Source organism: Siphateles boraxobius, unplaced genomic scaffold, assembly GCF_051911475.1.
Source record: "Siphateles boraxobius isolate OS27281-9 unplaced genomic scaffold, OSU_SipBor_1 7, whole genome shotgun sequence".
In the NCBI taxonomy this organism is placed as follows: domain Eukaryota; kingdom Metazoa; phylum Chordata; class Actinopteri; order Cypriniformes; family Leuciscidae; genus Siphateles; species Siphateles boraxobius.
The window spans coordinates 24,014,615-24,041,204 of NW_027509197.1; the positions used below are offsets into that span (position 1 = coordinate 24,014,615).

General features: G+C 37.6%; 2 protein-coding genes across 7 annotated transcripts; both read left to right on the forward strand.

The window, feature by feature from the left end:
* Positions 1 to 15: 15 nt before the first annotated feature.
* Positions 16 to 12,754, forward strand: rpgra (retinitis pigmentosa GTPase regulator a). Of its 4 annotated transcripts, none has more exons than XM_077216492.1 (14): positions 16 to 342; positions 742 to 867; positions 969 to 1,056; positions 1,154 to 1,216; positions 1,621 to 1,779; positions 1,884 to 2,033; positions 2,141 to 2,296; positions 2,992 to 3,147; positions 4,128 to 4,252; positions 4,358 to 4,612; positions 7,197 to 7,377; positions 7,578 to 7,648; positions 7,739 to 9,698; positions 9,816 to 12,754. In XM_077216492.1, the coding sequence occupies exons 8-14, from the start codon at positions 3,048 to 3,050 to the stop codon at positions 12,353 to 12,355; spliced, it is 5,232 nt and encodes a 1,743-aa protein (XP_077072607.1). In that variant the 5' UTR covers positions 16 to 342; positions 742 to 867; positions 969 to 1,056; positions 1,154 to 1,216; positions 1,621 to 1,779; positions 1,884 to 2,033; positions 2,141 to 2,296; positions 2,992 to 3,047; the 3' UTR covers positions 12,356 to 12,754. The 4 variants fall into 4 exon arrangements, with proteins under 4 accessions (XP_077072607.1, XP_077072604.1, XP_077072605.1 ...); XM_077216489.1 differs by having other exon boundaries at positions 174 to 342; positions 964 to 1,056; XM_077216490.1 differs by having other exon boundaries at positions 215 to 342; positions 969 to 1,069.
* An 891-nt stretch (positions 12,755 to 13,645) lies between these two features.
* Positions 13,646 to 24,949, forward strand: srpx (sushi-repeat containing protein X-linked). Of its 3 annotated transcripts, none has more exons than XM_077216518.1 (10): positions 13,646 to 13,816; positions 19,404 to 19,451; positions 19,820 to 20,011; positions 20,648 to 20,824; positions 20,935 to 21,061; positions 21,225 to 21,346; positions 22,112 to 22,291; positions 22,601 to 22,734; positions 24,168 to 24,289; positions 24,477 to 24,949. In XM_077216518.1, exons 1-10 carry the CDS (start codon positions 13,750 to 13,752, stop codon positions 24,652 to 24,654), a joined length of 1,347 nt encoding a protein of 448 aa, XP_077072633.1. In that variant the 5' UTR covers positions 13,646 to 13,749; the 3' UTR covers positions 24,655 to 24,949. The 3 variants fall into 3 exon arrangements, with proteins under 3 accessions (XP_077072633.1, XP_077072634.1, XP_077072635.1); XM_077216520.1 differs by lacking the exon at positions 13,646 to 13,816 and adding an exon at positions 18,124 to 18,142; XM_077216519.1 differs by lacking the exon at positions 19,404 to 19,451.
* The last annotated feature ends 1,641 nt before the right edge of the window (positions 24,950 to 26,590 follow it).

A 26,590-nucleotide genomic window follows, 5' to 3' on the forward strand; every position in this document is an offset into this window, starting at 1 on the left:
GTTCTCATTTATCCCACACAGTGACATCGGATGCTAAATTCTCTCTCTCTCTCTCTCTCTCTCTCTCTCTCTCTCTCTCTCTCTCTCTCTCTCAGTTAAAATACTCAATGAATATAATGTTTTTTTTCTTAATTATATAATTTAATAAAGAAAAACTGTACAGTTACAACAAAGTGCGAACACTTTATTCGATTTTTTTTTGCATCGATTGTCAAGGTAACGTATACTTCCGGTTCAAAATTATCTCTCTTCACCGGGGAACAGCTGAAAGTTCAGGAAATGTCATCTGAAGAACAGAGGTGTAGAAGGTGATGACAGGAGAAACAGACACAGAAATACCAGGTAAGATTTGTACTTTTATATAGTGACACTATCTATCTATCTATCTATCTATCTATCTATCTATCTATCTATCTATCTATCTATCTATCTATCTATCTATCTATCTATCTATCTATCTATCTATCTATCTATCTATCTATCTGGCTGGCTGGCTGGCTGGCTGGCTGTCTGTCTACGTGCATGTGTAATTTAGCATGTGCTTGTAGGACTCTCTTTGTGTGACACCATAATCACGGCTTTGAGCTCCTAGAGCATTATACCCACACAGGCTATTCTGGGAAGCTGGAAGCTTTCTAAGGATTTAAATGGACCGTCTTGCTGAGCATGGGGAGGTTTGCTCCTTGCTCCGGATGTGAAAATTGTGAGATGTTGTACTGAACATATGTTTCCTTTTTGCAGATACTGGTGCTGTTTTTACCTTTGGAAATAGTAAAATAGCAAACAATGTGCCCAGCAGGTTATGGTTAAAGAATGATGTACCTGTGCAAATCTCATGCGGGCAGTCACACTCAGCCTTTGTAACAGGTTGTAATCTCTCTATATTCTCTTTGTAATTTTGTAACTTTAGCTATATTTTGTAATATATACTATGTTTTTGTCTCTTTAATGATCTCTTTTCAGAGCAGGGCCTTTTGTTTGTGTTTGGAAGTAATAACAGCGGTCAGCTTGGTCTACAAGCCAAAGGACCAGTTAAAAAACCAATCTGTGTTAAAGGTTAGACATAAAAGTGCATTCAGTATACATTTATGTATATGTTTTATAATGATCTAGCTCTGTGTTGTCTTATTTATCTCCTTATTCGTCCACACAGTTCTTAAAGCTGAGAGAGTTCAGTTGGTTGCCTGTGGGACTGATCACACACTCGTAAGCACCTGTAAGCAAAGCCTTTTACTGTAGTTTCATATTACGATATACACTATTGTTAAAAAGACTGGTGTCAGTAAGATGCTTTAATGTTTTTGGAAGAAGTGTAATATTATTTCAATTTATACTGGTAATATTTTGAAATTATAATACAAATAAGTAAAATTGCTTAATATTTTTTGTGAAAACCATGGTTCATGATTCTTTAACAGAATGTTCAAAAGAACAGCATTTATTTGAAATAAAAATCTTTTGTAAAATGTATGCTCTTCACTGTAACTTGTAATCAATTTAATGTGTCCTTACTGAATGAAAGTGTTGTTTTTATACTGACTTACTGACTCCAAACCTTTTAACAGTAGTTTATATTTTAAAAAGAGAATTGTAAGTGAACGTGTCTGTGGGTTTTTCCAGCACAAGGGGATATTTTTGCGGCTGGAGGAAACAGTGATGGACAGCTGGGACTGGGCCACTGTAATGCTAGTGTCTCTTTCCAGCGCCTCCGCCCCTTTTGTGACTATTCTCCGATCAAATTGCTCTCTGCAGGTGGCCACACCTCTGCTGCACTTACAGGTAACATTGATATGCAACAGAAAGTCTCATTCATAGTAGATATAAACCTACTATTATAATTGTAAATGCATTTATATATTTAAATAATAAATTGCATATTTCAGAGGATGGCAGGCTGTTTCTGTGGGGTGATAACTCTGATGGTCAGCTTGGTTTGGGGAATGACAGTCATGCCTTGTTGCCTAAAGAGCTGATATTGGGAAAACCCATTCAGTCGGTGTCATGTGGATACAGACACTCAGCTCTGGTCACAGGTGAGCGCCTGTCAATCAACACTATTCATAAGCATGAACAAGATCATGCTGTTATTTATTTTTTGAGGGTGCACTAAATAAATTGTTTGAAATTTGGTATGTTTCAGATAATGGGGATGTTTTCACTTTTGGGGAAAGTGCAGATGGACGATTGGGTCTTTCTGCTCATCAGTTGGCCAATCACAGTTGTCCCCAGCGAGTAGAATCTCTGCATGGGGTTCTGCAGGTGGCATGTGGAGGCAAGCACACACTCGCCCTCACAGGTGATGGAGATGTACACATACAGTGCCTTAAAAACATTTGAATGAATGTATATTAAATATATTTTATTATCCATTAGATTTAGGTTTCAAATTGAAATGCCACTCGGTATGTTGTTATCTAATGCAGTGACATTAATACATTTTACAAGTGTGGCTTAATGTTACGTGACAGCAGGGACGAGGAGAGGTAAGAATCCAAATGCAAGCACACGTTTATTCAAAACTACACAAACACAGGTAATCCAGACAGATTAAAGAACATAATCCAAACAGGGAAACCAGAATGCAACAGTTTACACTGGATGTTAAACCCATGTTAAGACAATGACAGACAAAAGACAACTGAAACACAGGGCTATAAATACACAGGGAAATGAGGGCTAAGGGTCACAGGTGAGAATTAATCAGGGTGGACAAACAAGGGACAAACTATAGAAAGTAACAAGGGACATAGTAACACAGGAAGAGAACACAGAAACAATGGAAACTCCTAGACAAAACTGGGGAAACAAAACAGGAATCATGACACTCAAGTGTCCAAATACTTCTTGAGACTTCTTGATACTTCCCTGAACGCACACCATTAAATTATACACACAATTATTCCTCTCTTTCCCCTTTTCTCTCATTTTTTGTCTTAAACATTGAATGTTCATGATGTTTTTAAATTATTTTTATCTCCCCCTTTTCTGTAGAGGATGAGTTATATTCTTTTGGCCGTGGGGAGTTTGGGCAGTTGGGATTGGGGACGATGATGTTTGTAGCAGACATACCTGTTGCTGTCGGCCACTTCAGGAAAGGCAGGGTCACTCATGTCACATGTGGCGAAAACCACACTGCACTTATAACAGGTAAGATATACACCCTGTTAAATAAGAGTTGTCAGAGGATTAAAATAAATTATTAAATAAATGATTGAAATAAGTTATTCCTTTGTCATTGACTAACAAGTTTATTGAACAGCATGGGTAACATTACATTTACAGATATTTTTTTTCTAAAGCGACTTAGAGTCGAACCCATAATCTTAGTGTTGCTAGTTGAATACTTTACAGTGACATTGTGTAGGAATTTCTCCCATCTAGCGGTGAAATTGTATTTTGCATTCAAACGAATTGTGCTCTCCAGCGCCTCGCTTTTTCAAATGCGTGTTGCATCTACGGTAGCTGTTATGTACCAAAACGCTATGACAGGATGTCTTCTAATAGCACTTCGTCGAGTTTTCCTTCGGGTGAACAGGTTTGTTATTTCAAACAAACTGCAACTTGACACAACGATCAAACAAATGTTACAGTATGAATAATAACAGTGCAATGCAGCCTTTTAAAATTGCCGGGGCAGTGACAAGCGGCTCTCACTGCTCTGCTCCTCCGTTTCTGCTGCTTTCAGTTACGTGACGCTGGCTCTGAACGAAAACGCGTTGTGGAAACGCGTTGGCGTAGTACTTTTTGACCCTGTCTGCTATTATAGTTTTTCAAGATGGCGGAATTACACGAAAGCCTCCGTGAACCTACCCGTCACATGTATACAAAGGTAATAAATTCTTCGTTTACGAGGATAAGTCAGATAATTGGCGGAGGTATTTGTACACTATTGAGGACATACTTATGAATAAAAATATTTAGATTTTAGATAATAAAATACCTAAAAAACTAAACATTGTCCCTTTAACAGACGATTCTTTAACAGAATCAAACAGTTGTGTTGTGTAAATGTGTTGACTGCAATAATTACATACATTCAACATTTGACTTCACATTTACCAGTTCTAACAAACATGTATTTGTTTTTATGTAGTTACACATCTCATTTAAATCCACTCATTTCTCAGATAGTGGTCTTCTCTACACATTTGGAGATGGCCGTCATGGGAAGTTAGGCCTTGGAGATGAGAACTTCACCAATCAGTTCAGTCCAACTGTGTGCCAGAGGTTCTTTGATTACTCTGTCATGACTGTAAGTTTTTTTTTGATAGTTTCTTATTATGTTCTTGTTTTCTTATGTATGTATAACAAAGGAAATATCACATGTGTTCGTTGTATTTGTGCTTATGTGCTATAGGTGGCATGTGGTTCCAGTCACATGCTGGTGTTCGCACAGCCACGGCAACAGGAAAGTGAAGAAGTTTGTTTAGAGGATGAAGATGTTACCTACTCTTACCTGGACAGGTGTTATACCTCAATGTTACAGGGGCAACCATTAGAACATATTCCAGACGCAGCACCTGCTCTCGTCTCACAACTGACCTTTCTCACCTCATCTCTTCCAACCTCTCACAGCTGGAGCCTATCAACACGGGCCAGACGGAGACAGAGGGTAAGTAACTGATCACTTGGGTTACACCAATTTGGTGTTAGACTCCTTGTGTTCTATGAAGGTACTATGGCCGATCTTTACACTGCAAAAAGGAGATGAATGGATGCGTTTTTTTCAGCTAAGCACTTTATGAACCAGGGGTTGATTTTTATTTAAGGTAACAAAGTTAACATGTAGACCGGTTTCTGTGCCTTCAATGAATAATTTTTTTTACCCTCGTCCCTGACCTACATTTTTTTACTTAAAATAAGACAATCGATAATAAAAATATATGAATTATTTTTACAACTATGAGCATACAAACAAATATATGTATATAATTATAGCTGTCCCATATTTTGACCACACCACACAATATTATGGAAGTTTTTTCAAAAGGTTAGTGTACTTGCTTACCAAGGAGCATGATTGAAATTAAATATGAGACATGTAATGTGTTACAGTTTTTCTCAGTCGCTTTGGTGCGTTTTTCACATCATCCCTAACATGTGCAAAATAATAAGTGCATTTCTCAGAACAATTTGTACAAACTGCAATATATTATAGATATGTTTCTAAAGCTAGTCCGTCACTAAAAATCCTTAGTACATCTCTCAAAAGTAAATATTCATGCCAATGATCATGTCACTGTCATCAGAATGATAAGTCATTGATTGAGTCATTGTTCACGAACAAGGTCGTCAAAATGTTTAGGCATGTTGTCAATTCTAACTGTGTACTTTGACAGTATTACCTCATGTAAACTTACAGTAGGCTTCAGTTTGGATGACAGTTACTGTATTGAAATTGCACAAGGCTGCACTTCTATGGCATATTACCAATTTCAACAGTACTATTTACATATTACTGTATGTGGGTTATTGATAGAAAAAGAATGGACAGGATTTTGTTTTTCACAGCTTTTACTAGGGATGTAACAATATATCATGTCACAATATATCGCAATACAAAAATCCAACAATATGTATCGTGGATCGTGACAATCTGTATTGTGTGTAGTTCACCCAAAATAAAAAAATTCAAAAAGAGTTGTAGTGTCAGTACTACATTACGTAAAATACTATATATATATATATATATATACATATATATATATATATATATATATATATATATAATGTTGAATATAATGTATAATACTGCAATGGAGGAATATTTGTGGATCCTGATAATGCCAAATGTCTGATGTTACCAGTAAAAGTGTCCAACATTATTTTAAATATATCTAGTCAGTTCAAGCATATTCATCTAAAATAATTCTGTATTTTCAGCTTCAGAATCATGAATATTGTTATTCTGGTGTCTCTATTGTCCCGTATTTCCAGCACTATTCATTTACACACACACAATGTAATACCAAAATTAGCATTTTAATCAACAGTTCATTTTTTGGTAATTTTTTTATCAAATGTCTTGGAGTATCGCAATAATATCGTATCGTGAGTTCAGTATCGTGATATGTATCGAATCGTGACATGAGGGAATCATTACACCCCTAGCTTTTACTAGTGCTACTTTATGAAAGAAAAAAACTAAATAATTTACAGTAAGAAAAAACAAGGGGCACAAAGGGAAAAAAAAACGAATTTAGGAAGAAACACAGGAAACACCCCTAAGTTGTGGTCTGTATATATGCTTGCCAATGATTACTGTATTCATGAGATGCACCTTTGAGCAATTTAGACAACTGATTGTTGGTTGAACTAACACTTTACATTCCTTCATGAGTGAGAGTCAATTTCACCTGCACGATTCATCAATTCACGTTTTTTTACAAAAGGTCTAATAGAATTGTGTAAAACTATGCTTGACAGTTATGACAAATAGTTCAACAATTTTGCATGTAATGGCTTATGCAAGGAACTAATGCTTAGATGTTTTTAGGGGTAAGATTATTCAACAGAGAACCATATGCTATGTTTTGATCAACATGACATGAGCAATTGAAAATGTGAAAAAAAGCTGACACTTGTACATTATCAATTGCAATTTGTACAAAAGCAATTGCAATTTGTTCAAAGGAATAAGAAATTGCTTTAATGATGTGCACAAGTGACTAGATGATTTGGAATGTGTACAAGTAGTATCAAGAATTGCACTTTTGATCTAAGAAATGCACCAAAGCGACTGAGAAAAACTGTAAGAAAACAAAGAAAAATCAAGGTAAATATTACAGATTTTTTTAACTGTGCGAAAATGTGTATTATTTAATTGTGTGTGACATTCTTAATGGAAAAATAAAGTAGGAAGAGTGTGAAAATATTTGTGTGCGTGTGCTTGTTTATTTGATTTATGAGGACACATATTTGTATAATGACATGGGTATTACACTGGTATTACAACATAAACGTGTTTTTTATTAATATAAAAAAATTTATATATATATATAAATATTATTAATATAAAAAAACATACTAAATAATGTTTTATTAAAAATGCAGAAGGTTTTTTGTGATGGGTAGGTTTAGGGGTAGGGTTAGGGGATAGGATATACAGTTTCAGTATAAAAACCCTTACACCTATGGAATGTGATAGGTTCATAATGATACGTGCACCAACATGGTTGTGTGTATGTGTGTTTCAGAAGAGCTCGTCTGCACAGTTTGGTCCAGAATTTTGCAATCTTCCTCCCCTTACAACTGTCTTTACTGCACTAGCCCTGACAGGCAACATCCTACAACCCAGATCTCCTAAACGCTTCAGAACTGATGCCCCTGTGGAATCTTCTTCAACCTCAATCACACTGCCTGTCAGGACACTTCCACGTAAATATTTTTCAATTATTCTGTTCTCCCAAAACCTCTCTTTCTAGCCATCCATCTACCATTTATCTAACTGTGATGCTAATATCTCTTACCATAATTATATAATCACTAAATAATCATTCTAAATTATTTTTTTTTAAAACACTAGCAAGAACCAAACACTTGATTATCAGTATTGACCAGCTTTCTTGTGAATACAGTCACACCCATCACTAAGAGCACAGAGGACTGCCATAGTGTAGGAACATCTGAAAACAGCATGTCAGACAAGGTGAGAAAAAGCTGTGTCACTGTGCTCAAGAAGATTAAATTATTTATTAAAAAACTGTTTATTTAACTGAAGTAATGTTTGATCTGACAGAGACGTGAACGGCATAAGGACAAGATGGCAAGGGCCTCTTCTATTGGGAAGGAAGAGAATGTTCCTCAGCAGGCTCTACCCACGGAAGTACAGGCTGGTTCTGTTTCTCATCCATCACTGACCGAATCTCCACCACCAAGCAATCTTAAACACAAGAAGCCCAGGTCTGGAGATCCAAAGATCGCTGCTACGCAGGAGGAACGTTTTTATGCTACAGCATCACAAAGCAAAATGCAATCCAAAACATACAAAAAACCTATCCAGAGTACAAATAATAATTCTAAAGGTCAAGCAGTAGAGGTCAGATCATCTCCAGAGAGAATGTCAGCTAAAGAAAGGGAGGGATGCAGTGAAACATGCAGTATTAGTATTGATTCAAGGCACAAAGTTTCAAAAGCAGATCCCAGAGGTCAAGAGGTTACTACTCTTGCTGAGATGGAGCACCAGACCAAGTCGAGTTCACTTAAAATTCAAAATACAAGTTCTCCAGTTCAGGAAGTCAAGGAAGTTAGAGCACTGCCTACAAAAGTTTTAGAGGTCAAATCACATCAAATTAAAAAGGAGGGTACTCCAGTAAGGTTCAAGTCTCCAGTCAAGGATCAAGACGTGCCCTCTGGCAGGATGGAAGTTAGTGTGGTCAAATCAACACTTCAGGCAGGTCCTGCTCAAAAAGACATCAAGCCCTCCCTTGGAAAGGCTCAGGAGGTCATATCAACACTGATCGACACACAAGAACAGGGAAACCCATCAGTCAAAATTCCAGCCAAACTTCAAAACACTCCCAAAAAAGGAAATCATGTTGACACAGAAGAAAACCCTGGGGAACTTACATCAAACAAAGCTAAGAAGAAGAGATCAGATGTGGAAAGAACCCCAATGAAAGAAACAGCACCCAAAACACCCAGCCCTCTATCAGTTTCCATACCCACACGAATGTCTAAAGCAAAAAAGGGGAAACCTGTGGAGGCTGAAAACCCAAACGTCAAGCTTAGAACTGAGATGCTAGCACAAGTCGAAAGGGAAAATGATTGTAAAACTCCTCAGAACTCCAATATATTATTTCCCCCTATAGAGAACAGAAAAGCAGGAGGAGCTGCTGAAATAAGCCGATCTGCTTCCAACCTGCAGTCTGAGCATAAAAATAGCCAGTCACCCACTGATAAACTGCTTACTGACCAGAAATATGAATTTCCATCAATTAAAAGCTTGACTCCAGAAAGAGGCCACTCATTTTCCAGTTTATGGTCCAATAACGAATCAGCAACCAGTAAATCCTCCTCCATGAAAGAAACTGAATCATCATCTGATAATTTGTTAAGTCTATCACCACAATACAGGCAGTCGCCACTAAATGAAATTAAATTAGATGACAAATCAGTTGAACCTGAAGAGCCAGACAGGAAGCCACAGGCTGAGTGGAGCATTATGGGTAGTGTAGTTTCACCACTAGCAGCCATGGCTATAGTTAGTGCTGCACCACTACTACCAGAACAAAGTAATAAGATGTCCTTGTGTGCATCAATGTCCCAAGAAGTAGCAGGAAACAATTTCCTGCCAGAACATGAAGTGGACCTGGACAGTACAGTTCAGGATGTATCAGCAATTGAGGAAACAGATGACAGCAGCTCCAAAAAGCAGAGTAGACAAGATGTACAAAACAAGCTTTCAGATGAAAACAGAAAACTGGAGAAAGAAATAGATCTGAAGGATAGCGAAACACAGAGTGCTGAAAAAAGAGAGACTCTCACTGAGGATGAAGAGGAAAGTGAGGGGGTTGGGCAGAAAGAAGAGAACAGTGTTGTTGAAGATGAAGAAGAAAGAGAAAGCGATAATGATAAAGACCGTGACAGTGCTCAAAAAGGAGAGGAGAACAGTGAGGAAGAGGAGGGAGAGGAAAATGAGAGTGAGGGGGTTTGGCAGAAAGAAGAGAACAATGTTGTTGAAGATGAAGAAAGAGAGAGTGATAGTGATGACGACAGTGAAAGAGCTCAAAAAGGAGAAGAGGAGGGAGAGGAAGATGAAAGTGAGGGGGTTGGGCATGAAGAGAACAGTGTTGTTGAAGATGAAGAAGAAAGAGAGAGCGATAGTGATGAAGACAGTGAAAGAGGTCAAAAAGGAGAAGAGGAGGGAGAGGAAGATGAAAGTGAGGGGGTTGGGCAGAAAGAAGAGAACAGTGTTGTTGAAGATGAAGAAGAAAGAGAGAGCGATAATGATGAAGACAGTGAAAGTGCTCAAAAGAGAGAGGAGGACTGTGAGGAAGAGGAGGGAGAAGAAGAGGAAAGTGAGGGGGTTGGGCAGAAAGAAGAGAACAGTGTTGTTGAAGATGAAGAAGAAAGAGAAAGCAATAATGAAAAAGACCGTGACATTGCTCAAAAAAGAGAGGAGGACAGTGAGGAAGAGGAGGGAGAAGAAGAGGAAAGTGAGGGGGTTGGGCAGAAAGAAGAGAACAGTGCTGTTGAAGATGAAGAAGAAAGAGAAAGCGATAATGATAAAGACCGTGTCAGTGCTCAAAAAGGAGAGGAGAACAGTGAGGAAGAGGAGGGAGAAGAAGAGGAAAGTGAGGCAGCAGGGGAGGAAGAGGATGACAGTAACAGTGGACAGAACAGTAAAAGTGAGGGAGAGAAGAGTGAAGGAGGAGGACGTGAAGATGTGACTGAAAGAGAAGAAGAGGAGAACGAGGGTGAGGATGGAGAAATGGAAGAAGAACAGAATAAAGATAAAGGGAGTGGGGGTGAAGATGAGGAAGAAGAGAGGGAGAGCTGGGATGGAGGGAGTGAGGGAGAGGAGAAAACCGATCCAGAGGAGGAGCAGGAAGGAGAGAACAGTAATGAGGAGAAAACGGAAGTAGGTGAACAATCTGACAGTGAGGATGAAAATAAAAATGTGAGATCAGATGAAGAGGAAGGAGAGAGCAAAGAAAATGATGGGAGTGAAGAAGAAGAAGAGAATGAAACCGAGGAAGGAGAGGGAGAACAGGAAGAAAAGGGAGACGAAAAGTGTGAGGAAGAAGATGAGGTAGGAAATGAAGATGAGGAGGAAAATCAAGAAGAAGAGACTGATCATGAAGAGGAGGAGCGAAACAGAGACCAGGCAAAAGAGGAGGAAGAAGACGAGAATGGTGAAGAGGAAGAGGGTGAAGAAGAGGAGGAAATGGAAAATAATGAAGAATTGAAAGACAAAAAAGATGGAGTAACAAACAGTGAAGAAGAGGAGGGAGAGAAGAGTGCGAGAGAGAAAGAAGAACAACAGAATGAGGTGGAAGCTAAAGACGAAGAAAAGGTTTCCGAGAAGGATGGAGATGAAGACAGACAGGAAGGGAGTGAACAGGTTGAGGAAGACGATGGAGACAAAGAAGAGGAAATGGATACAAGTGAAGTGAAATTTAGAGAAGAAGAGAATCTGGATCTCTCAGAGACACAGGAAGTGGACAGAGAAGATGAATATGATGAGGTAGACAAGCTGTATGAAAGGATGGGTGAAAATAATGAGAAAGAGAAAGGAAGTGAGGAAGAAACAGAAGAGGAGGAGAAAGAAACAGACAAGAAGGGAGAGAATAAAAAAACAGACAGAAGTGGGAGGAAACAGACAGAAACTAATGAGCAAGAAACAGATCAGAAAGAAAATAATATAAAATCAGAGATAAACAGGCGGAAACAGAAAGAATCTACTGAAGAGGAAGAAGAACATGAAGAAGAGAGTGAGGAAGAGGAGGAAGAAGCAGAGCAGAAAGAAATAAAAATAAAAACTGAAAAAAACAGGAGGAAACAGAGAGAAACTAGCGAAGAAGAGGAACAGGAAGAAGAGAGTGAGGAGGAGGAAGAAGAAGAAACAGAGAGGGAAAAAATTTATATAAAAACGGAGAGAAAAAGGATGAAACGGAGGGAAACTAGCGAAGAAGAACAGGAAGTAGAGAGTGAGGAAGAGGAGGAGGAAGAAACAGAATGCAAAGAAATTAATATAAAAACTGAGAAAAACAGAAGGAAACAGAGAGAAACTAGTGAAGAGGAAGAATGGGAAGAAAGTGATGAAGAGGAGGAGGAAGAAACAGAGAAGAAAGATACAAATATTAAAAAAGATAAACATGAGAATAAGCGAAGAGGAAATACTGATGAGGAAGAAGAACAGGCGGAAGAGGGCGAGGAAGAGGATGAAAAGGAGGAGGAAGAAACAAAGCAGAAAGAAAAGGATATGAAAACTGAGAAAAACAGGAGGAAACAGAGAGAAACTAGTGAAGAGGAAGAAGAACACGAAGGAGAGAGTGAGGAAGAGGAGGAGAAAATAGCAGAGCAGAAAGAAATTAACATAAAAACTGAGAAAATTGGGAGGATACAGACAGAAACTACTGAAGAAGAAGAAGAAGAAGAGGAAGAAGAAGAGGAAGGAGGTGAGGAAGAGGAGGAAGAAGGTGAGGAAGAGGAAGAAAAGACCAAGAAAGTACCAAAACAGAGAGACAAACCAAATGTGTTACCTGCAAGCAGACAGGCAAGAGCACAGAGGGACAGACAGAAGACTAGACAAAGAGATCAACAGAATGTTAAAGGGAAGAAGCAAACAGATGGTGCTCAGGACCCTCAGTTCTGGAACAGTGTCCTACCACACTATCTGAACCTTAAATGACCCCAAAGTCTGCACACTACAAGCACAGACACCCTGAGCATCTGCAATTACAATTCACAGGACATTTCAAAAGTGCTGTGAATCACAGTTCTTTAAACGGTGAAACTTAAAATGGTGAATGAGTGTTGGCGATGGAGCTAAACATGATACATAAACATAAAATATGGTTTGTGTTATGGTTATTCTGCTTTAGTATGACGTATGGCTCTAAAAGGGCTGGTTGTTGCTCACTTCTATGAGGATTCTTGATTATCAAGTGCCTTGAGTAAATTATTCCATACATATTCTGTTACAGTATATATTGTCATAGTGTTTATGAATGTTTTTTTAAGCACAGATGTGTATAGTATTTATTTCTGTGTACACAAAGAAAAATAAACCAGACAGTGAATATTTTCATGTTCTGTTCTATTGACATTCCTTTTCCAAGACCTGGTCTGTTATTAGCAGCATACCAGACTACTGTAAATGATTACTGCAATTTAAAAGTGGAAGAGAACAGACAGTCATGCACCTATGATTTTACTATGATTTGACTGTAAAGTTGATACGATTTTGCTGTGATTACATGTGAAATGTGTTTTATTTTTAAGAAATTATGAAATACAATGTTCTATCGCTTTAAATTTTAAGATGTTTATCTGTTCACTGTAAAAAATATATATATGTTCAATAAGTTAATGCAACATATGTTTTCACATTGCTTTAACTCATCAAAATAAGTTAAGCAATTTCTTTTCCAAGTTATACAAGATTTAACTCAGTTTAATATAATTTAAGTTGAAATGACTTAAACAACCAAGGTGATTGTACTTCAAAATATAAGGCAGCAATTATTATTATTATTTTAACAGTGTATCTACAAGGAGTTTGTCAACTGAATTTCCCTTTTATGATGGTTCAGAGTCAGACTAACACAAACACCACTTTTGCTTTTGAGGACATTCCCTGTATTTCTGTATTCTGTAGTCTAAAATCCTACAATACTAATGGTGATGGGTGAAATGTCTATGTAGACCAAAAAGAATTTGAACTAAATCTAATCAACTTCTTTAACTGTTCAGTGCATAATGTCCCCCTCAATAGGCTACAATAATGTTTTAAAAAATGTTAAATAGGACTCCAATAATGATACAAATAATAATAATTTAACTGTTACTTAAGTGTCCCAGTAGCCTACTTTTTAGGGTTACTGTAAGCAGCACCAATAACAGTACACATTTTATACATGTAGCCTATAGAAAAAGTCCCCGCGCCGCTCTGTGCGTGCTCTCGCGCAGGATGAAGAGATCTCGTATTTCTATTGAGGAGGCGGGCTCGGGCTTGTGCTCTGGTTCTGTCGTATTCGTAGGAATGTACCCGATGTCTCCCAGCAGCTCCTGGACTTCCTAAAGATGGACACCTGGATGTGTGTGTATATGATAGTGGGACTGCAGCTGTCCGGAAGCTTTGCGTATGACGGTAAGAGACCCATCCAAACGGATCCTGTTGAGTCTCGCGCTCTAACCTTTAATCAATCGAAATGTGTTGAGCAATACTTATCAAACTACTGCAAAGTTGTGCAAAAATTAGGGGGAATAGAATATTTGTGCATTTGAGAGTTTCCCCGTGCTGTTTCTGCTTGATTTTCTGTATATAGGCACAGTATATTTAACACAGTGCTCAGGGTGTTTACGTGGACGCTTTTGGGGCTGTTTGGGGGGGGGAAAGAAGGGGGTAAGTTTCTTAAATCCAAGGAAAAGACACTGAACTCTTTCATATGAAAATGCACTGATGACTTGTCACCAGTAGGACACTGCGCGCCCGGTTTAACTGCTCAATACTGATGGGACAGAGGCTATCTTTTGAATGCTTCGTCTTTAAAATATCTGTGATCAGTGACACACAATAATAATAATGTAATAATGTCTTCTGGACAGTAGGTCAGCAGTGTGCCCGAAGAGTCAGCAAAGGTTAAATGGGATCATTTAAAATTCACAAGCATAGAGCGGACATGTTCAACAGTCTTTAGTCTCAAGTCCTATAGTCTCAAAATCTTTTGTCTTTTTGGACTTCTAGCAGCACAATTAATAATACCATCCACTTTTAATATTAAGTTTGTTCTTTATCCTTCATTATCTATTTACTGCTATTTTTAGACAGATTTTAAAGTGCCTACCCAAACGGGTCTTGCATATCTAAAGAATGTGTTATCCATCAAGAGTCATTTCCTTGGTTAAGTCACAAGTCAATAGAATAAAATAGTAATCATATGATACAATGGCATTGAATTTACATAAAAAGTTATACATGCAAAATATGGAACAAGTAATAAAGCATCACTGGAGGTGTGTATTACTATGCTGGTGGTATTGTGCTTCTCACTGTCCCTCAAGCTATGCTAAGGGTTCTATGGAGTCAGGGACTGCTATTTTGAAATGTGTCTGATGTTGTTAAAAATTGTTTAAACTAAAAAATCTAAGATGTTTGTGTATCCAGAGCTAGAGACTGTTCACTTTTACATGACTAGATTATGGTTGCTAAACCTGTTGATGTCACTAATTATTCAACCAATTTATATGATAATTTTAGGAAACTGTATAACATTTTGATCTACTTTGTACCTTGGTTTATGTTTGATTCATTAGTATTGTTGTTTGTATCAGGCTGGTTGACTAAGGAGGCTCTTTTGAAGTATTTGCTGTATATTAGTGAGCGCAAAAATGCATTTTACTTCCAGAAAACATTGTGATGAAGTAATGTGTTTATATTCCAGCAGAAGCAGTTCACACTTGCTTACATTCACCATGTGCACCTTCGTCCCTTCAAACCTAAATGGTGTCTCACTCCAAGATTTTATTTGTTTAGAGAATTAATGAAAAAGGAGTCTTGCTTGGACTCGCAAATAGACATGCAAATGTCCTGTGCTGCTTGAAACAGGCAATTGAAAAAGCTGAAGAGATGCATGGTTTGTGGTGGTAGAACTAATTGCTCTAAATTACCAATCTCCATTTCGAGCACTGTTAGAGTGAGACCACGGCTGGGAATGTTAATTCAATGCGGAATGACTGTGTGAGGTTGTCGTCCTGTCTTTGGGTTTTAGGTTGTGGTTGTGGTCGTGGTCCAGGCTACGGTTTGTAAATGAATGAGTGGTCCAATTTACAAATACAATAGACCATCAGACTCACATATTGGCTTTATTTGCATGTGTAAAGTAAAGGCCAGTAAAATAAATGATGCATTTTGATAAATTATCTCAAATTATGTACAGTGTTTATTCACAAAGACTGGGTGGCTATTTGTGTTTGTGTATTTTATGGCCTTGTGAACACAAACACAGACTCATGCTGGCTAAAACCTGAAGACATGTTACAAGATTAAGATTGAACAGACACAGACTATCCACATAACAGACTCGGACTAGTATGAGTGAATGCATGTAGTTGTAAAACAGCCACATGCCCAAACTCGAATGAATTTAACATTCTGGGCTATTTTTTGTCTAATGTGAATCAGTAGCTTTCATCAGAGATGAACTCTTTTGGATGAGCAAAGCTTGATGCATATGAGAGAGAGAGAGAGAGAGAGAGAGAGAGAGAGAGAGAGAGAGAGAGAGAGAGAGAGAGAGAGAGAGAGAGAGAGAGAGAGAGAGAGAGAGAGAGAGAGAAAAAAAATCATTAGTTGAGAATTTTTTACACTGTTGATATTGCTCTCTTTACACATTAATGTGAGGGGCAATAGTTTCAAACTAAAATGTAAAAAACCAACAACATGAAGACAAACCTTGACAATAAAAGATTTTAAAAAGTCTAAAGGCTGTTTAGAGAGTGTAGCTTGAATAGGCTATGTGGGCAGTTTTTGAAATACATGTAAGTAAGCCTTATGTAGTTTGAATATATTGACAGTTTGTAGGGAGATTTGAAAGTTAAAGCGTGTGCTGAGTGGCTACAAGTATTTTTTCAGTGGTTGCCAAGGTGTTTTGGATGGTGGCTATGTCAATGTGTGGTGGCTGATGGATTGATATAAAAATAATTAGTCTGTAATACCATGTCAGTTTGTAGAACAAGGTGAACTTAACTCCACACACATAAGAGCTGTGAATCTATGAGGCTTGAACTGCTGGAGACACTGAACATGGGGAGCCTGAGGGATCTTGCTTTCTTATGACTAATGTCTGCAAAACATTCATCCAAATCCAGTTTTAAGCTAAACATTGTATAAATGGTGAAATCTCTTCAACAGAAGCTATAGGTTTTAGGCCTAGTTGACAAAGTTTTCTGTAAGTGAAAACTCCCTCTGTTTGAAGTATATATACATGTGTGTGTGTGTGTGTGTGTGAGAGAGAGAGAGAGAGAGAGAGAGAGAGAGAGAGAGAGAGAGAGAGAGAGAGAGAGAGAGAGAGAGAGAGAGAGAGAGAGAGAGAGAGAAAAAATCATTAGTTGAGAATTTTTTACACTGTTGATATTGCTCTCTTTACACATTAATGTGAGGGGCAATAGTTTCAAACTAAAATGTAAAAAACCAACAACATGAAGACAAACCTTGACAATAAAAGATTTTAAAAAGTCTAAAGGCTGTTTAGAGAGTGTAGCTTGAATAGGCTATGTGGGCAGTTTTTGAAATACATGTAAGTAAGCCTTATGTAGTTTGAATATATTGACAGTTTGTAGGGAGATTTGAAAGTTAAAGCGTGTGCTGAGTGGCTACAAGTATTTTTTCAGTGGTTGCCAAGGTGTTTTGGATGGTGGCTATGTCAATGTGTGGTGGCTGATGGATTGATATAAAAATAATTAGTCTGTAATACCATGTCAGTTTGTAGAACAAGGTGAACTTAACTCCACACACATAAGAGCTGTGAATCTATGAGGCTTGAACTGCTGGAGACACTGAACATGGGGAGCCTGAGGGATCTTGCTTTCTTATGACTAATGTCTGCAAAACATTCATCCAAATCCAGTTTTAAGCTAAACATTGTATAAATGGTGAAATCTCTTCAACAGAAGCTATAGGTTTTAGGCCTAGTTGACAAAGTTTTCTGTAAGTGAAAACTCCCTCTGTTTGAAGTATATATACATGTGTGTGTGTGTGTGTGTGTGAGAGAGAGAGAGAGAGAGAGAGAGAGAGAGAGAGAGAGAGAGAGAGAGAGAGAGAGAGAGAGAGAGAGAGAGAGAGAGAGAGAGAGAGCAAATCTAAGCCAAGTCAGTGAGTATTCAGGGTTACACAACATTCTGCTGAGCTTAACAGAATGGAACAGGAAAACTCATCTGCCAAATGGAGCACACACACACACCTACACACATGATCCCTGTGGAGTGTTTTCCATGATAGAAGTTGGAAAACTGTGGTCCTGTCATGATTAATTTCTAGCTCTGCATTAACATTGTGTGTGTATGTATGTGTTTGCTGCTCTCTCTCTCTCTCTCTCTCTCTCTCTCTCTCTCTCTCTCTCTCTCTCTCTCTCTCTCTCTCTCTCTCTCTCTCTCTCTCTCTCTCTCTCTCTCTCTCTCTCTCTCTCTCTCTCTCTCTCTCTCTCTCTCTCTCAAGTTCTTGCTACTGCATCAGAGGGAACTTTGATCTAACTTGCTGTGTGATCAGCCATCCACTCACTTAAACACTCATACATGAGCCAAGAGAACAGAACTAGAGGGAATAAAAAAGTGAATCAGCGTTAATGCAGCCTCTAGTTTTTTTTCTGTTGGATCCAAATCGAAGAGGGCAAAATGTGGGTAATGGAGTTTTCCATGATTTCTTGAAGCAGGTCTTGTTTTAGGTTTCATTGGAGTATGGATCACTTACTTTCATAATACAGTAAGTACAAGTCACCGAATTAGATGGAATAGATCACTGAAACCTGTTTCTGTTGGAGAACATTACTGTTTTTCCTGCAGCATGGTGGAGGTTGAAATTACACATTGACTGTTGTGAAGGAGCTTCTGTTATGACACTGAATGTAAATAAGCAAGAAAAATTGGTAGCTACTAGTCTGACCTCTGAATAAAGCCATGCCAACATCTATTCCATCTTGTTATGTTCCCTGTAGAGCATGTTTTCCTAATATAGTGTTGTATGTTATTTTATGTGGCTGCCATTTTCACTGCATCGCAACATGACACACTGTAATTCACTTCATTACCAGCAGGGGTCATTGTTGCATTTCATGCCATGTCAATAAATACAACAAACCCGTTTCAGTGATAGCCTAGCTATGAAAGCCTGTTTAAAAATATAAATGTAAGAAAAAAACAGAAAAAGAAAAAAAAACAGAAAAAGAAAAAAAAACACAGTCACATTGATAAAGATAAAGTTAAAGAAAAGTCACATTGTGAGATTGTGAATAAATGCAGTACAATTCAAACGTTTGGGGTCAAGATAGATGGGTAAGATTTTTTTTTTTTAGTGTTTTTGTCTTTTACATAATGTTTTTGGCTTATATGATCACCAATGCTGTAATTATTTGATACAGTAAAAAAAAAACTAATATTGTGAAATGTTATTACAATTTAAAATAACTTCTATTTTAAAATGTAATTTATTCCTGTGATGCAAAGCTGAATTTTCAGCATCATTACTCCAGTCTTCAGTGTCACGTGGTCCTTCAGAAATCATTCTAATATGCTGATTTGGTGCTCAGAAATATTACTTATTATCAATGTTGAAAACAGTTGTGCTGCTTAATAATTTATATTTCTGATACTTTTTTCCAGGATTTTTTGATGAATAGAAAGTTCAAAAAGACAGCACTTTTTTCATTATAAATGTTGTTACTGTAAATTTTTGATCAATTTAATGAGTCCATGCTGAATAAAAATATTAATCCCTTAAAAAAATCTTACTGACCACAGATTTTGGAACGATAGTGTACACAATTACCTTTTTTATTCTGAGGCTTCCATAGTTAGCAGACTGAACATAAAAATATTACAACAAGATATTACAACAAAAAACCAAGTGTGGTTTGTTTTGTTCTAATATAGTCACACAGAATACAAATGATTCTAGTTGAACTGAATCTGAAATTCTGCGATCATGCCAACTCTTCTTGCTTGTGCTGTCCTAAACTGTTTTGCAGGCTCTGGATACTGGCCATACACTGATGATGAAGATGTGCGACACACAGGTGAAAACATGCAAGGACATACTACATTAAATGCACATGTTGATCCCAAAAACCCACTACACAGAACTTAAACCCATCTTCTCAGTGAACACTCTTACCACATCTTAACACACGAGTGCTTCTGTCAGAACACATACACTCACAACACAGAAGACACTACATCTCTGACTGCCTGTTTAGGCTTCAGGCCTCTGATTGCTTCCTCTTCTTCTGTGGCTGTGCTACTTTATCATTGTTCACGTTTTCTCCATTCATGTCTGGATAATGCCAGTTGTCAAGGTAAGCTTTGAAGGCTGTGTTTTGTTATGACTCAGTTTCTTTCTTCAGTGCATTTGCGTACATGTGTGATAACGTATGTCTCTTTCTAGGTGTGCCGTGGTGCGCCCCAGTGAAAGTCAAACATGGTCACGTCAGCTGCCAGACACCACGCGGAGAGCGTTATAAGAATGTTCTGGGAACTCGGTGCAAGATCCGCTGTAAGACGGGCTACGAGATGCACGGCAGCAGCGAGATTCTCTGTATGGCCAGCAAACAGTGGTCAGGAAACTACGCCTGCAGAGGTCAACATTCACTGAACTCAATTATAAGATCATATTGCCTATAAATGCTGACGTGTTAACTCACTTGAATGATTAAGGCATAATCAGTTCTATATTTTAACACAATCATTTTAGAATAATTTTAATGCATTCATCAATCAATTCATAATCACAAATTATAAGTGCAAAAGAACAGCATTTATTTGAAATAGAAATCTTTTGTAAATGTCTTTACTTTCATTGTTAATCAATTTAATGCATCCTTGCTGAATAAAAGTATTAATTTCTTTTAAAAAAACTTGACTACCCCAAACTTGACTTTGAATGGTAGTGTCTTTTTTATGTTTTTATTAATTGATTATTTTTGACGACCAAACTTTGAATTCATTAATCTTTTTCGCCACATGCTGCAAGTTTGATTGTTGATTATATCTATTTTAATTCATTTATTGATTTCCCAGTTGTTGCTTTTTATTTTTCAATTGATCAGTTTCTCAAATGACTGATTCCTGAAGAAATTTCAAGACACAGCTTAGAACTAGCCACAGCCAGCCACATGTCAGTCAGCAGCTGAATGACACATGGATTTAATTGGATTGACAGCAGTGATTGTCCATTGAAAATCCATTTTCACCAGGGTATGAATTATGTTTACAGAAATCCGCTGTCCTAAACTGACCATGCCATCTAACGGAGGTTTTAAGTGTTCAGACGGGTCTTACTTCAACTCCCGCTGTCAGTTTTTCTGCTCACCAGGATACACACTCCGTGGAGTCCACAGCGCCACCTGCCAAAGCAGCAGAACGTGGAGTGGGGTCAACAGTGTGTGCCTGGGTGAGTGAAACAGTCATTGAGCACACACTAATATTCATTTACAGATTTGGATTGATGACATAGGCCTAGTATTTAGGTAGTGAGGCATGTAAAGGTGCTTTCTGTCTCAGATGTGGATCCCCCAGTTATTAAGTGTCCTAATATAAAGGAGAAGACAGCTGAACCTGGAAAACTCACTGCCAAAGTGACGTGGGACAAGCCAGAGGGCAAAGACACAGCGGACGGCATCCTAACAGAGTCAGTGAATCAGTTTTATGCTATTTCAGTTCAGTGGTCTTTATTCAAAAATATTTTACCCCTCAATGCCAAGATTGACCAAAGCGAATCACTGAATTCACATTTAATTCACATCTGTCTAGATTCTTGTTGTGAGAAAGCATTGTTGTTGTTGTTGTTGTAGTGTTATACTGAAAGGAAAGCCACCTGGCTCGCATTTCCCTGAAGGGAATCATAAATTATCATACACTGTGTTTGACCGTGCTGAGAACAAGGCGACCTGCAGGTTCAATGTTCGAGTGAGAGGTAAGTTCTTTAGTGAAATATTTAATGTTTGAAATGTTTAATCATTTACTCATGATTTAACTCAAATTATTCTTTGAAATTGCTTAGCTAAACAAAGAGCAACTAAACATGTTATCTACAAAATATACATTTAAGCTCTTTAAAGAAGGCAACATATATTTACATATGTACTGTATATTACTGTTCAAATGTTTGAGGTTGGAAAGATTTTTTTTATTATTTTCAAAGTCTCATGGTCAATAATGCTGCATAAATTTGATCAAAAACAATAATAAAGCACTGTGAAATTTTTACTATTAATTTTTAAAAATGTAATTATTCTTATAGCATAATTACTGCTCTCTTTAGCGTCACATGATCCTTCAGAAATCATTCTAATATGCTGATTTGGTGCTCAAGAAACATTTCTTATTTTTAACATTGTTGAAAATAGTTGTACTGATTAAAATTTTTCTAGAAACCTTGATACATTTTTTTCAGAATTCTTTAGAGAGATCAAATTAACAGCACTTATATGAAATATAAACCTTATATAAATATACAATTTTAATGATTAGTTTAGGGCATGCTTGCTGAATAAAAGTATGAATTCCTTAAAAACAAAAACTGACCGCAAACTTGAACAGCAGTGTGTTACTGAAAAATTTAAACTTTAGTTGGTAGCATCCTTGCTTTTGTTTAGTTGCAGAACATTACATAATATGTTGGCATTGTGATATATGAATGTGTGTAAGGTAATAAGTGTGTGTTATGTACACATTGTAGTGCGTCGCTGTACTCCTCTCTCTGTCCCTGACAATGGCTGGATGAAATGTGACAGTGCGGGTGATAATTACGGGGCCACGTGTGAATTCCGCTGTCTGGGTGGTTACGAGCTGAGGGGCAGCGCTGCCAGAGTCTGCCAGTTTAACATGGAATGGTCTGGCCTGGAGACTTCCTGTGCCCGTACGTAACACACATTAACATATCACAAACAGCTTAGCCAGAGATATTCCTTGCATTAAACATTACATGCCCTTAAATGCAAGATTGCATAGCATTCCTAAATAAGAATGATGCTGCTTATTCTGGCTCAATATTTATATTTAATATTGTAAGGCAAAATGCAAGAGTAAATGATGACAATTTTCATGATAGAATTATTCACGTTATTCTTATGCGATTAAACCTCACAGTTCATGTAAAATTCATGATCTTACTCTTACTTTCCTGCCCTCTGGTGAATAACATCCTAATGATTTGTTTTATTAAAAGCCATGAATATTAATGTCGGTGTGCGGTCCGCTGCTGCATTGTTGGACCAGTTCTATGAGAAACGGCGCATTTTGATCATCTCAGCCCCCTCGGCGGCCAATCACTACTACAGATTCCAGATGACTAATTTACAGGTACAAGATTAATATCTGCCTCTTTAATCTATTTATTCTACAAAATAAAGCATATAAAACTTAGTCGGAATGTTTTAAGTAGTTTGAAAAGCTTGACGTTTTAAATAGTTTTACATTTGGAGAAGTTTTAAAAGCTTGAAGTTTTAAGTTTAAAGCAGAGGTGTAAAGTCCAGGTTCATAAAGTAAAAGTCCTCCTCAGTATTTTGTTCCAATCACCTGGATTTGCTAATTAACACAGTTTTTTAGCCAGGAGATAGAACTAATTAGTGAAATCAGCTGGCTGAGTGGGTGGAATAAACATATTGCAGGACTTTTATTTTCTGACCCCTGGACTTTACACCTCTGGTTTAAAGTAGTTCAAAAATAGTTAGCTCAAAATATGTATGTGTGTGTGTGTGTGTGTGTGTGTGTGTGTGTGTGTGTGTGTGTGTGTGTGTGTGTGTGTGTGTGTGTGTGTGTGTGTGTGTGTGTGTGTGTGTGTGTGTGTGTGTGTGTGTGTGTGTGTGTGTGCGACCACGCCGTCGGGCAATGTTGGGCCATTTTTGAGTGTCAGTCTGAAAAGTTTTTTCGCTGTGTTCCAGACCGTTGGCTGTAGTCGGATGCCTAGTAGACTAGTTTTTGGGCTGATTCATGTGGAATAGGCATTGGCCGCCGGTCAGAGAGAGAACTCTGATTGACTGTTGAGCTTAGTGAACAGAATAAAACTGAAAGTGATAAAAGCGAGCAAAACCGACAAGACAGTACAAACAGAAGGCTGTTGTAATTTTCGTCATCTTACCCGAGCATTCGAATGCACTAATATTTTCATAATAACATGAGGCGACTGGAATGAAAAACTAATTAGCTTGATTGATATTCTAAATAGTAAGCAAGCGCTGCTTTATTCACGGTTTGTATATCTGTAGTCCTAGTTTCGCTTTATCCTTTTTGTATGATGAGAATATACTATTGATACCTGCTGATATAGACAGTTATTTACTTATACACAGGCACAGAACACACGTGCTAGACAGTCGCCTTTAAGTCCTTTTGGTGTGTTCAAGCGTAGCTTTTTGGCCGAGACGCAGCCGACGAGAGGCGCCAACACAGTCAGCTTTCATCGCCACTAGTTCTTTGATTTCGGCTTGTTGTTTCCCGGGCTTTAGTCCATCAGAGTGAGGACAAATAGAGTTAAGTTTGGACATTTTGACTGCTCCTCACTTTCTGAGACCCCTTTAAGAGCCTGTTTGGGGGACAAGACTTGGTTTTACAGTAAGGGTTTGGGTTAGGCACTTAGTTGTGATCTGTTGTGTGAGGGTAAGGAGCTAGAGATTGCATTGTGTCAATGAATATCCTCACAAAGATAGATGTACAACAATGTACATGTAAAAATGATGGTATAATAAATACATACACGCATATTGCAAGTAAACTGGATGATCTGTATTGTGCAGCATGCTCAGTGTGGTCTGGACTTAAGGCATGTGACGGTGATTGAGCTGGTGGGGGTGTATCCGGTTCAGATCGGCCGCATCAGACACAGACTCATCCCTCCAGGGCTGGCTCTACAACTCAGGTACTTAATTACTCTATTTCAGTTACTTGATTACAGTGCTTGAAAGAAAGCTCTAAATTAATATTCTTTAAACAATGTTTTGTAGATAAGAACTTAATGTGAATTGCTCCCACTAGAAAGCACATCCTGATACGCATCATTCTACTGAATGGGCAGTAAATGTGTGTGTTTTGTTTGTGTGGGGAAGGTTGCTGCTGCAGCTGTCTCAGAATTCCTTTAGCATGGTGCTACTGGACAAACAGGGTGTGGATAAGCAACGCTACACTTTCCCCATCACAGCAGCAGAGATCTTTACCACCATTGACACGTTTCCCCTCCGCACTGAGGAGGCCATACTACAGAAAGAGGCTGGACAGAGCTGCTAGATGTATATATACAGTGCACACATTTACACATCATTTTCTACTGGGTATAAAGCAAACCACACTACAAGAGAGTCTGGATAGAGCTGCTACATCTTATCATATTGTAAACATACACACATGCACACACATCTCTCAATATGAATGCATGAGTGAGTCTTTGTTGTTTGTCTTTTTATGATGTTCTGCTCTATTTGATTTGTCTGTTGTCTCTATTTATGTCAGAGTGGACTGTCTACTTTTCTTAAGAAATACTACCAAAGCAATAATGTAATAAAAGCCTGTTTGATGATTGAAATTTGAGAGCGTGAGACTCTGCTTTTTTAAAAGGCCGGTAGGGTTTATCTGAGTTCTTTTTTTGGTTGGTAAATAAATATGGTCGAATTGAACTGAGTACATTAAAGTTTTGATTAATATGTTTTCAATTTCTGAATTAAAATTAAGTGAAGTTCACAGTAATTTTGGGAGGAGTGAACCCATCTAATCTTTCAATTAACTGCCGGAGCATACAAGCAGCCGCTCACCTTGGTCTGGCATCAGCTGGTTTGGCATCCCTCCACCTCCCCAACTCAACCAATATAATTTAGGCATCCTGCTACCATACTCATCATCTAAGCATTAGTAGTCCGACTGGGGTTTATATCTAAACTTGAGTTTAAGCCGCTTCCTCAAGCCCCTCCACTGCGGACAGCAAGCCAAATATGCTTAACCTTACTAGCTTAAAGATTATATGGGCAAAGGAACTCCTGAATTTAATGTGTAGGGAGTAATGTTTTCAATATCACAGTGGGGTGAAAAAAGTCTCAGTATAAGGTTAAAATTATTGAAAGTATTTTGGCATAGTGTTATATTATTATTTCTCACAGGTAGTGAATCAGCTTTGCTTTGATATTTATAAAAAGTATATTTGTAATGTTTGAAAAGCTATTGTAAAAGTCAACGGAGGCCATTTTGTTGCCATGTAAAAATAATAATGTGAGCAATAATAAAAAAGCAATAATGTGATCTTTTTAACCAGCTAGTTTAGCCACTCTATCACAAAATAATATTTATTTAAAAATTATTTTAAAGAACAACATGTGGGGTCCTTCATTTCAGAATCACACTCAGGACCTTTGGGTCCAAATGGGCCGGAAGGGTGGGATTCATATTTATTAAAAGCAAATCATCATTTATTTTTTTTACTTGTTTTTTATGATTTATAATTAATATTTATACAATAAATATGACCCATTTTCCCCCAATTTTCCCCCCATTGAATATAATAGAAAATTATAAAAAAAAAAAAAAAAAAATTTATTCAAGCCTAGACCTCATGAAAGCAATTTTTGAAATGAGATGGATGCCATCTGGTGGACAAACTGAGCATTTTAAAAATGCAAAACACATATGAAATCTGAATTTATTAGTTTGTTTATGTATAAAAGTGTGTTTGTGTGTGTGTGTGGATATGTCTGTTTTGCACTCTTGATGTTTTATAGATTCCCCCTTCACTGTTGTGTGCTTTTTTTCTGGATCGCGGCTGATTTGTAGATTGTACGCACAAAAAAACTTGGTATATTCACATTTTTGCCAATTTGCCATTCATTTCCTATGCGGGTCCATTTGGACCCGAAGGTCCTGAGTGTGACAAATTTTTTTACAACCACTTCGATTATTCAAATCCTGTCCCCAATTTTTTTTGGGTGTTCATATACCAAGTACCAACAAAGTCACCAAATTTCAGACCATTCCGATGAAGCTATGATTTAAAAAAAAAAAATTGTTTAAATGTTTCGGGTCCATTTGGGCCGAATGACCCCAGAGGATTAAAATGAATTCTGTTCTTTTGAACTTTCTATTCATCAGAGAATCCTGAAAAATGTTATACAATTTTTCCACAAATATTTAAGGAGCACAACTGTTTGTGTACCATATTATATTTGACACCAAATCTGAA

Bases quoted from the DNA above. Each gene is read 5' to 3' on its own strand.
- rpgra (XM_077216489.1), top strand. From the start codon at position 312: ATGACAGGAGAAACAGACACAGAAATACCAG. The intron at 3,148-4,127 runs GTAAGATATACA...CTCATTTCTCAG, and splicing joins CCACACTGCACTTATAACAG to ATAGTGGTCTTCTCTACACA. The intron at 7,378-7,577 runs GTAAATATTTTT...TTGTGAATACAG, and splicing joins GCCTGTCAGGACACTTCCAC to TCACACCCATCACTAAGAGC.
- srpx (XM_077216518.1), top strand. From the start codon at position 13,750: ATGGACACCTGGATGTGTGTGTATATGATAGTGGGACTGCAGCTGTCC. The intron at 13,817-19,403 runs GTAAGAGACCCA...ACTGTTTTGCAG, and splicing joins CGGAAGCTTTGCGTATGACG to GCTCTGGATACTGGCCATAC. The intron at 19,452-19,819 runs GTGAAAACATGC...GTCTCTTTCTAG, and splicing joins TGAAGATGTGCGACACACAG to GTGTGCCGTGGTGCGCCCCA.